The sequence below is a fragment of the Notothenia rossii genome (assembly GCF_949606895.1).
Source record: "Notothenia rossii genome assembly, chromosome: 1".
In the NCBI taxonomy this organism is placed as follows: Eukaryota; Metazoa; Chordata; class Actinopteri; order Perciformes; family Nototheniidae; genus Notothenia; species Notothenia rossii.
The window spans coordinates 78,965,962-78,977,645 of record NC_136912.1 but is presented as its reverse complement, the minus strand read 5'-3'; the positions used below and the strand labels follow the sequence as shown (position 1 = coordinate 78,977,645).

Genomic DNA, 11,684 nt, shown 5'->3' with positions numbered 1-11,684 from the left:
GTTCTAAAGATAATTGGCAGTTTCGAAATGATGGAAAAGCACACAGCAACATCAAAGATGATTTGAACAAAGAAATTAAATATATTTACAGTATTGCTTCACAGATTTCCACTTTCATGTCAACATAATGTCTATCAGCACAAATACTGATTATTCACCTGATATGCCAAAACTAAGAGTGCTTCATTCATAAATCAACAGCTGTAGAGTTACAGTACAGTTCAAGTCACACATCGATATAGTAAAAAACACTGCAGTTTGAAAAATAAATGAATTCCACATCTTCAGCGTGTCTTGAATCAAGTCCACACATTTATCTGAGGAATCAGTTTGATATGATAACAATTTAGTAAATATTTTATTTTATAATAATAATTGTATAGAGTATGAGCGTAATCACAAAGTGAGGTATTTTTATCGGTACCTCAAAGGGAGTAACTATAGACAGGGTTATTTGGCATGAAAACATGTTGTAGCACCAGTCTACATATTAAGGGAAGGATAGCACACGTAAATATGATAATAAAATCATAGCTGTTTTATATTTTATGTCAAACGAGAAATATAAAAAATATAAAGGAATGCCACTCTATTGGAAATTTGACAGTTGAAATCTTCACAAAAGCTTCACACTAAAAACGCAACATGAGCTCATGGTAAGGCGTAAAGCGTGCTGCTCAAACAACATTTACTGTGTCATTGAACGCATTTTACCTCGTGTCGTTTAACGTCATGTTCTCAATACCAACATGTTGTTACATACATATGAACATTTCGCGTTTAAAACAGGGCAATGTTGTCAATTCTAACGACTTGATTAGGTATGGAAAGATGATAGTTAGGTCAAAATAACATTATGTAAAAAAGTATCATGTAATTTAAGTACACTATATGTCAGAGTTGATGTCTGGAACACACTGGAAACAAACAGTGGTCAGCTTCTGTTGTGTTTGTTTGACCCCTCCATCCATGTTATGACATGTTAATGGCGGCGGTTACACTCATGCCATCTGAGGAAATCGCATGACAGGCAGTAAAGCAGCTTTTCATCCCTGAATATTCTTAAAGGAGTGCATATCATTCAGATATAAATAAAAAAAACAAGTGTTCCAGCACTTTTACTTTAGCATCCAAAACTCCTCTGAGTTAATGCAGGAACAGGTGGTCGTTTTAAACTTGAGAGAGGAACCATTTGTTTGAGAAGGAATAAATCTGTTTTGTGTTCAGTATTGCAATTTTGCAAAGGCCGAAAAATAAGTTTGATAAATACAGCAAAATGTTCTTGGCCTCCTATATATATATATATATATATATATATATATATATATATATGACATAAGAGTCAAGCATTCAGTCCAACTCTAATTATTCTTCTTCTCCAGAGGTTTAGACGGTGGGAGTGCTTCCTGCTGTACATCCACAGCACTGCCGTCTGATAAAGGCTCAGTGTGGGGGCTGTCATCCTGACGACACAAAAGAAACCAAAACACACAACATAAATAACATTGCTTCACTATTCTACTACTGAGCAAGTAGCAAACTGACACAATTCATAATATGAGCACATAAATGGTGGATAAGAGTTTTGAAATGCTTTATAGAAAGGCCTTCCTTTCTTATTTAAGACAGAATATGTACAGTAGTCAATGTTGAAAGACAATTAATAATCGTTGGATCGCTTTTGAGTTGGTGTGAAATTTCCAATTCAATAATAATAACTTTTCTGAAAAAAGTTAAAACCACGCTGTTTACTTTGCATCACCTGTGCGGCTGACTTACTCTGTGTTTCAAGTACGACAGGTAGGTGTCCCAGCCTAAAGTGACAAAGTTGATATACACAACTCGGAATTGGGGTGAGAGGAAGTAGAAGTTGATCATCTGAGCGGCAGGCCAAACACAGCAGTCCGCCTGCAGGTAACAACAGCACAGATTAGCAATGACAAAAATATAACAGAAAGCAAACGTGTTTAAAACGGTCACTTTAAGCTGGCTCGTATAAAACGTGGGGAGCTGATGTAGGAAATATAATCTAAGACACGAAGCCTTACCCCCAGTTTCCACCGGGTCCGTCTGCGCCGCGGCGGTCGTAAGGATCGCGGCCACTCTAGTCCAGGGGTTCCCAAAGTGGGGGTCGCGAGATGATTACAAAAAAGTCGGCAGCTGTAACGTAAGGTCGGCAGGCAGCCCCCCCTCGCAGGAAGTGGAAAGGTGAGCATCCGGGCCATGCCCATCCCCCACATATACTAATTTAGCAGACCCCCCTCCTTCATCACAACACCTCCACTACGATACGCACAATGGACGACAAGGTTTTCATTATGGAAGTGGAAAAACACAATGTTTTATATGATGTAACGAATGCTTACTATAAGGACAACATCAGAAAGGACAAGGCCTGGTTTTTAGTCGCTGCAGTTTGTGGAGTGAAGGTAACAACTACATATTAATGTTTTAAAGTTAATTAATACCCGAATTAAACCCGAATCAATAACAAAACTGCGAGCCTGCATGCATGACGCTACGCTTCTGAAACGCTTCTGGGACGCGTCTGGTAGGTTATGGCGCTAGACCAAAACCGCGGCGCAGACGGACCCGGTGGAAACTGTGGATTAGAGAAGAACTTGTGATGAGTGAACAATAACATGAGGACACTGCTCCTCCAGGTGTACTTGCCCGGTAAAATTCCCAGAATTTGTCTTTAAACTCCTTCATTCCTTCGGATAAAGTGTGTCCCTCCATGGCTCCCATACCTGCAAAAACCAAATACAACATCTGTGACATCATACCCTTTTATCACAGACGACCTTTGAACTCGATTCACTTCTGATATTGACACACACTAGGTTCATCTCAATGTCCCTCCTCGACTCCTCTCTCCCGTACTTGACCCGGAAATCGATCATGACACGCCATGTTGAAGGACGTCCCAATCGCTTAAATGCACACGGAGGAGTCAAGGAGGGGGGAGGGAGGATGCTTCCAAAGGAGACGAGAGCGAGGATACAGGAGAGTAGACTACGCGGAAGTGTTTTCACTACTCGCGCATCAAAGCTCCGCCCCCAGCTGCACACTGCAGCTCACTGCAGCTGTTCTGACCGTTAGAGGAGGATCAGAGGCATGTTTAAAGTGCATCAATAAGATTAGAATATATTAAACCTTTTAAACGAATGAGGAGATCATAGTCTATAAAAACATTAAAGTGTGTGAAATATGCTTACAAATTCAATGATAATGTTTTGATTATAAAATAATAACTTACAGTTCTTACTTGTGGTTTGTGATGCATGTGTGGTAGACCCACAGAACGTCAAACATTTAGGATGTATAAAAATACGGGTAGCATAACTAATAAATATTTTAGTGATTTGTGTCTCTCTTCTGTAGGACAAATTAAATAACAACATCATGAAATTAATCCATCAATTATTATTATAGTTATAATTATAACTTCAATGAAATGTTATAGCTGGAAAAACAAATACAGGACAGAAAATAATACATAGAAAACTATAATAAAAGAGATGAATGAAAGAGATGGACGAAATCATTTCAATGTGAAACTAAATCCCAGGTCTGAAGGGATTTATGTGGAGGGAAGTCCAGTGACAGGTGATAAAACTGTGCGCACACCAGAAGTAAAGGGCGTTGTTTATGGTGACGCTGGAGTGAACGAGGACATCCCAACTCATACCTTAGGACTAATCTGTCCTAGCGTCTCTTCCTAGTGTCTCTCACTCGCGTCTTACGGAGGCGGAGCTAAGACGCAAGGAAGGGACGCAAGTGAGGGAAAGAGGAGGCTAAATAATCAATTGAGATGAGCCTATTGTCTTTTGTCGTACCTCACCCACGTTTTTATGTACAACCTTTGGACTCTGTACACTCTTATGCGTGTGTGGGTGATAGCGAAACTATTATTATGCACTAAGAACTAAAAAAACGATGAGGGTGTTTAAGGGAAGAAGGAGACAGGCTGCTTGAAAACAATACACTTTAAAATCTTCCTCACCTAAGAAATACCACATCCCCAAGAATGGTGAGGCGACCAGCTGGTCCACCAGAACCTTCTTGCCAACAGTTTTCAGAGCTCTACCCACGAACGCTCTGTCCAGAAAGATGTACCAGTAATGCAGCATGGGACCCATGGAGCAGCCCACCGTAAACATGCATCCTTTGGGAAAAGAGAGTCATGGGAATAGCAATAATTAACAGGGAATGAAACAGTTTTAAAAATGTAACACATTGCAAAAATATTCTCCAAAATGCCTTTGTTTTATATTTTAAAGACATGGATACTTCACTCCAAAAATGACCATTTGTACATCAGTTACTTAGACAATGTTACCTTGAATTTAAGTAGACGGAGGCTGTGTTTAACAACAGCTTTTAGCCCATGCTTTTAGTGTTGCTGTTGTAAAAAAAACAGCCCCCAGTTTACTTTAATATATAAATAATAACCTCAGTTTTTAGATTCTACATTAATCATTGTGGAATTTATTTTTTCTTCACAAATTCCCCGTCATTAACGGTGAGTTATTGATATACAAATGATCATGTCGTGGATTAAGTATAGTTTATAGATATGGAGATTTGATTATACTGCTTGAGGGAGCTCCCCTTGTCTCTCTGTCTCACCTGTCCTCTTCCAGTCTCGGACTCGACCAGGCTTCTTAAAGTTCTCCCAGCTTTGCATCGCAATGTCTCCGAGCCCCAATATTACTCCTCCGCTCAGGGTGTTTGTTAACAGGAGGGTTCGGCCCTCAAAAAAAGGCCGCCAGTTGAACCGCATTCGGACCACAAACTCTTTACCCACTCGGGGAAGCATGATGTCTGGACTGCAAAGAGAGTAATCAATCATTTTATGAAATAATAAGCATTCAAGTAGCCTATAATAAAAAAAGTATTAAACACAGAACAATGTCACCTGTGACTATTATACTGTTTATATACAGTGGGGCAAAAAAGTATTTGGTCAGCCACCAATTGTGCAAGTTCTCCCACTTAAAAAGATGAGAGAGGCCTGTAATTTTCATCCTAGGTATACCTCAACTATGAGAGACAAAATGAGAAAAAAAAAAATTAAAATCACATTGTCTGATTTTTAAAGAATTTATTTGCAAATTATGGTGGAAAATAAGTATTTGGTCAATAACAAACAAACAAGATTTCTGGCTCTCACAGACCTGTAACTTCTTCTTTAAGAGCCTCCTCTGTCCTCCACTTGTTAACTGTATTAATCATGGCACCTGTTTGAACTCGTTGTCAGTATAATATTATATAGTATAATAATACTATACGTCCATTGGGTCCTGTCACACGCCCAAACTACGCCATCATAACAAAAAACACGTGAATCTGACCAATCTCCTTCCACTCCCCCGGTCCACACAACCCCCCCCCCAATGCAACGTCACCTCAGAGCAGCCCTGCTCAACACACGCTCCATCCACAATAAAAGCCACATTCTGAGTGAATTCATTAAAGACAATAACCTGGATTTTCTGTATCTGACCGAAACAAGGCAAAAACCTCTGGATTATTGTTCTTTAAATCAACTCACCCCAGCAGGATTCACATACATTGACCAACCTCGCCCACAAGGGCGGGGTGGTGGTATAGCTGCTATTATCAGAAAGGAAATAAAAGCTACCATAATTCCCATCCCTGATGCTTCTTCATTTGAACACCTGATCTTTAAACTCTCTGGTCCCACTCCCCTGGTCACAGCCATCATCTACCGTCCCCCGAAGCCAAACCCCTCCTTTCTCTCCGACCTCTCTGACATTCTCACTCAGCTTTCTGCCATATCCCCATCTCTTCTCCTCTTAGGGGATTTTAACATTCATGTTGACGACCCGACCTGCAAATATTCCTCTGAATTTAAGGAAACCCTTCACTGCTGCAACTTCTCTCAACACATCAACTTCCCAACACACAGCTGTGGTCACATCCTGGACTTGGTCTGCTCCACTGGTCTCACCATCCATCATCTGTCCAGCCTCAATCTCCACGTCTCACCAGGCCATCATCATGGATATCAACATCCCCATCCCCGCCCAAAAGCAAAAACGCACAATAACCTACAGAAACCTCAAATCCATCTCATCTTCAGCAATCACTGCCTCCATTACCTGCAATACGTCCGTCTCCCCCCCCCCCACTTTCTGAAAACCAATCTGAACTTGTGGACTATTATAACAGCACCCTCTCCTTCTGTCTCAATGAACTGGCCCCCACAAAAACTGAAAATGTCTCTTTCATACACTCCGCCCCCTGGTATACCCCCGAACTCGGCCAAATGAAATCAAGGAAACGTCAACTTGAACGCCAACACAAGAAAACCACACTAACAGTCCATCTTCAAATCTACAAAGACTATCTCCAGCAGTACAGTAATGCACTCAAAGCAGCCCGGTCTAATTACTACTCACAACTCATTCAGTCTGGCTCCAGCAACCCCAAGCGTCTCTTCTCCACCATCAGCAAACTTTTCAAACCCTGTGACAACGCCACCTCGTCCTTCACCACCGAACAGTGCAACTCCTTCCTTTCGTTTTTCCAAAACCAAAATCAGCAACATTTACAGCAATCTGACACCCTTAACAGCACCCCGCACCTCCCTTCCTGGCTCCCCCCCCCCCCCCCCCCTTCACCTCACCGCTCCTGTCCCACTTCTCCACTGTGACCCCCATGCAACTGTCCCACTTCATGACTGGAATTAACTCCACCTGCCCTCCAAATTTGTTAAAGAGAGCCTCCCTGCCATCTCCCAGCTCATCGCCACCATCAATAAGTCGTCCCTCAGATCTGGATCAGTTCCCCACTCTCTCAAACTGGCTGCTGTCACAACCATTCTTAAAAGACCTGGACTCACACCTGACATCATGTCCAACTTCCGGCCCATCTCAAATCTCCCCTTTCTGTCAAAAATACTTGAACGTGTCATTGCCTCACAACTAAAATCCCACCTCAGCTCCAATTACCTCTTTGAGCCATTTCAATCCGGTTTCCGATCAAAACACAGCACCGAAACAGCTCTTCTCAAAATCACAAACGACCTCCTCCTCTCCTCTGACTCCGGCAACCTGAACATCCTCATCCTCCTCGACCTCACCGCAGCATTCGACACCATCAACCACGCCATCCTGATGTCCCTCCTCGAATCATCACTCAACATCACTGACACTGCACTCTCCTGGCTGAAATCCTACCTCACAGACAGACATCAGTTTATCAACATCAACAACTGCACCTCCTCCACTGCTCCTCTGTCCCAAGGCGTCCCCCAGGGTTCGGTGCTTGGCCCCCTCCTCTTCATCCTCTACATGCTCCCTCTTGGCAAAATAATTTGTCGCCACAACCTTCAATTTCCCTGCTATGCCGATGACATCCAACTTTATATCTCAACAAAAACCATCACTCCCACAACACACTCCACTCTCACCAACTGTCTCTCAGAAATAAAAGCATGGATGCAAACAAACTATCTCCAACTGAACAGTGCCAAATCAGACATCATCGGCCCCCCATCCCGTATCCAAGACATCCAGAATTTCAACTTCACCATTGACAGCCACACTCCATCTCCCCCCCTCACATCCGCAACCTCGGAGTCATCTTCGACAGTCAGCTCAAATTCAACCACCACATAAATCACATCACCAGGACCACCTTTTTCCACCTCAAAAACATTGCCCGTCTCCGCCCATCACTCTCCTCCTCTGCTGCTGAAACCCTGATTCATGCATTCATCACTTCACTAGCATCCTCTATGGCATACCATCCAACCTCCTCAATAAACTCCAACATATCCAGAACTCTGCTGCCCGCCTCCTCACCAACACCCGCTCCCGAGACCACATCACTCCCGTCCTCCAGAACCTCCACTGACTCCCCGTCCGTCAAAGAATCCACTTCAAAGTCCTCCTGATTACTCACAAAGCCCTCAACAACCAGGTCCCCCCTACCTCACAGACCTGCTGCACCACCACACCCCTTCCCCTGCCTCCGCTCATCAGATGCCAACTTCCTATCCATCCCCACCCGCACCAATCACCGGACCTGGGGGGACAGAACCTTCTCCGTCTCTGCCCCCTCCCTCTGGAACTCACTCCCACAACCCATCAGAGACCGCACCGACCTCACCACCTTCAAAAAACTCACAAAAACTCACCTCTTCAATCTGGCTTTTAATGTCTTATTGTTTTTGTATTATTTGACTTTAACTATATATTTATTTGTTGTTCCTTTCTTCTCTTTTCTTTTCTCTTCACTATTATCTGTAAAGCGTCTTTGAGCACCTGTAAAAGCGCTAACAAATTAAATATATTATTATTATTATTATTATTATTATAAAAGACACCTGTCCACAACCTCAAACAGTCACACTCCAAACTCAATTATGGCCAAGATCACAGAGCTGTCAAAGGACACCAGAAACAAAAAATTGTAGACCTGCACCAGGTTGGGAAGACTGAATCTGCAATAGGTAAGCAGCTTGGTGTGAAGAAATCAACTGTGGGAGCAATTATTAAAAAAATGGAAGACATACAAGACCACTGATAATCTCCCTCGATCTGGGGCTCCACGCAAGATCTCACCCTGTGGGGTCAAAATGATCACAAGAACGGTGAGCAAAAATCCCAGAACCACACGGGGGGACCTAGTCAATGACCTGCAGAGAGCTGGGACCAAAGTAACAAAGGCTACCATCAGTAACCCACTACGCCGCCAGGGACTCAAATCCTGCAGTGCCAGACGTCCCCCTGCTTAAGCCAGTACATGTCCAGGCCCGTCTGAAGTTTGCTAGAGTGCATTTAGATGATCCAGAAGAGGATTGGGAGAATGTCATATGTCATATGGTCAGATGAAACCAAAATATAACTTTTTGGTAAAAACTCAACTAGACGTGTTTGGAGGAGAAAGAATGCTGAGTTGCATCCAAAGAACACCATACCTACTGTGAAACATGGGGGTGGAAACATCATGCTTTGGGTCTGTTTTTCTGCAAAGGGACCAGGACGACTGATCCGTGTAAAGGAAAGAATGAATGGGGCCATGTATCGTGATATTTATAGTGACAACCTCTTTCCATCAGCAAGGGCATTGAAGATGAAACGTGGCTGGGTCTTTCAGCATGACAATGATCCCAAACACACCGCCCGGGCAACGAAGGAGTGGCTTCGTAAGAAGCATTTCAAAGTTCTGGAGTGGCATAGCCAGTCTCCAGATCTCAACCCCATAGAAAATCTTTGGAGGGAGTTGAAAGTCTGTGTTGCCCAGCGACAGCCCCAAAACATCACTGCTCTAGAGGAGATCTGCATGGAGGAATGGGCCAAAAATACCAGCAACAGTGTGTGAAAACATTGTGAAGACTTACATAAAACGTTTGACCTCTGTCATTGACAACAAAGGGTATATAATAAAGTATTGAAATGAACTTTTGTTATTGACCAAATACTTATTTTCCACCATAATTTGCTAATAAAGTCTTTAAAAGTCAAACAATGTGATTTTCTGGATTTTTTTTCTCATTTTGTCTCTCATAGTTGAGGTATACCTAGGATGAACTTGCACAATTGGTGGCTGACTAAATACTTTTTTGCCCCACTGTAATTGGATTAATATAATTTCACATTTGTAATAGGTTGAGGTGAAGCACTTCTATAAGAATTTTGTAAAGCAATGCAATTTCTTAGATTATTTTCATTCATACAGATTCATCTGCTAATTATTTACTCCATTGCTCATTTGAATAGTGGCCAATGGCGTCACAATTCCTCAGGTCCCGAAGTGACACATTCATAAATCATTGTTTGTGCAACAAAAAGTCAACGTTAAAAAATATTTAAAGGAGCAAGTCTTGACATTGGAAAAAGTTGTTTCAAGCCTTTCATGAGTTTACTGTGCTTAAATATTCATCCTGGAAAGTTACAATAGCTGAGTCATTCTACAGAAAAGCTGGAATCTGGGTGATACAAATCTGCTGAAATATATTCCTTCTAAACACATCTAAAACCTGTTAAATAGCAATAACTAACTCTTAACTTGATGAATCCACAACAAGTAGAGCTTAAAGTATTTTTATTATGTTTATACATTATACAAAGCTTATTTGTATATGTCACTGGTGTTACGTGTTACCAGGAAGAAAAGTAACACCAGTAACGGTAACACCTTTGACAATTTGGAGAAAACACTACCATTTTAACAAAAAGGCTGTAATGTGTCAGACCAAATATGGCTTCAGTGCAGTCAATATCAAAATCGTTTAACTCTTCAATACAATACATTTTCCCATTCAAATGTTCACCCCTAGGGCTATGAAATGAGTAACATTAATGACAGACTTGAAAGACGCACGTACAATTTGAAGATAAAAGGACACCTTTAACAAACAAAGTAAGAAGTATCTGACTTTCCTTATGTCTTTGTGCACTGCACTGCCTCAAATGATCTCGTTACAGGAGGCACTTCAGAGACAGTACATTATTTCAAAATAAAAGCGTTTTGTGTAGCAGTAACACCAATGACGTAATTTTGGGTGACTGACATTTATTTGATATTATTAATAATAATTAGCTTCTTTTTTTTACCATTTCAGTGTTATATTTAATGCTTGTAATGTTGTGTAAATATAAATTAGATGTATTTGTTGAAAAATAAATATTTTAAATTAAAACTATAGGCTCCACTTCCATGTATGATCAAAGTGACAAGGCAGTTACTTGAACTTGGCATTTTTAAATAAATTGCAATTTATGTATAAAACCATTTTTTATTTATTTTTTATTTAGTACCATTGCAAAGACTATCTCTATTTATTCAACATATATAATGAATGCGAGTATTAGGTCAACGTCATGTATTTTGGTGTCTGCAAAAGTAAGTGACAGTACTTCCACATTTTCTGTAGAATGACCCAGCTATCAGATAACGCAGTAAGTCAATTCAATCATACAATAATCCCAAATGGGCATAAAAGGAAAGGACTAATGTCATAGTAAAATCAGACACGGTTGAGTTGTCCTTGTCACCTACCTCAAAATGTGCAGTGCAGTAATGTCACTTGAATTAATGTCGTAACATGCTGCAGTATGCAACTTGTGACTGACAACCAGTTGAAACGGGGTAAAGGTTCAAAGTTCAGACAGGTGCTAACAGTTAGCCTTCAGCTAGCACTGAGGATGTCCGGCTTAGTTAAACCAGGGTTACCAGCTAGGCTGCTCTGACAATGTAGCTGCAGAAACCAGTTTACTGAAACGCCGACTAATGGGTACAGCATGACATTGACCTCAAGTGTACAGAATTATAGCGAAACATTGAGTCATATTTACAATGAGCTTCCTGCTTCTCGTTGAACGCCACATGTAAACTCACCGATTAGAGAGGAGTCAGAGCCGGTGTTGTGTGGAAGTCCGTTTCCCTCGCTTTAACCTCACTGCAAACACTAAACAAACACCTAAACACAACCCTATCATGGGAGGAGAACCCTAAGACAGGGACTTGCCAGGAACTGTTTGAAGAGCATCTTCAGAAATACAAGGGGTTAAGTCTTCTTCTTCTGTTAGTTTGACTGCAGTTGGCATTGGCAATCCTTAATGTTGCAATACTGACATCTTCTGGAGTAGGTTGTCTCCTGCAGTGTTCAGGTTTTCCACATCGATGCTATCATGCTGTAAAGAAGA

At 41.5% G+C, this 11,684-nt stretch overlaps 1 protein-coding gene across 2 annotated transcripts; it reads right to left on the bottom strand.

Annotated features, from left to right (window-relative positions):
• Nucleotides 1-58: 58 nt before the first annotated feature.
• Nucleotides 59-11,575, bottom strand: mpv17l2 (MPV17 mitochondrial inner membrane protein like 2). 2 transcript variants are annotated; one of them, XM_079686582.1, is made up of 6 exons: nucleotides 11,377-11,575; nucleotides 4,633-4,832; nucleotides 4,007-4,168; nucleotides 2,674-2,750; nucleotides 1,780-1,908; nucleotides 59-1,463 (listed from the first exon to the last, which is right to left on the bottom strand). In XM_079686582.1, exons 2-6 carry the CDS (start codon nucleotides 4,820-4,822, stop codon nucleotides 1,362-1,364), a joined length of 660 nt encoding a protein of 219 aa, XP_079542708.1. In that variant the 5' UTR covers nucleotides 4,823-4,832; nucleotides 11,377-11,575; the 3' UTR covers nucleotides 59-1,361. The 2 variants fall into 2 exon arrangements, with proteins under 2 accessions (XP_079542708.1, XP_079542707.1); XM_079686581.1 differs by lacking the exon at nucleotides 11,377-11,575 and adding an exon at nucleotides 11,038-11,186.
• Nucleotides 11,576-11,684: the final 109 nt, after the last annotated feature.

Excerpts from the sequence above, each read along its gene's own strand:
- mpv17l2 (XM_079686582.1), bottom strand. The coding sequence starts at position 4,822 with ATGCTTCCCCGAGTGGGTAAAGAGTTTGTGGTCCGAATGCGGTTCAAC. Across the intron at positions 4,169-4,632 it reads CCGAGACTGGAAGAGGACAG|GATGCATGTTTACGGTGGGC; the intron begins GTGAGACAGAGA and ends CTTTTCCCAAAG. Across the intron at positions 1,464-1,779 it reads TGTCGTACTTGAAACACAGA|GATGACAGCCCCCACACTGA; the intron begins GTAAGTCAGCCG and ends TTGTGTCGTCAG.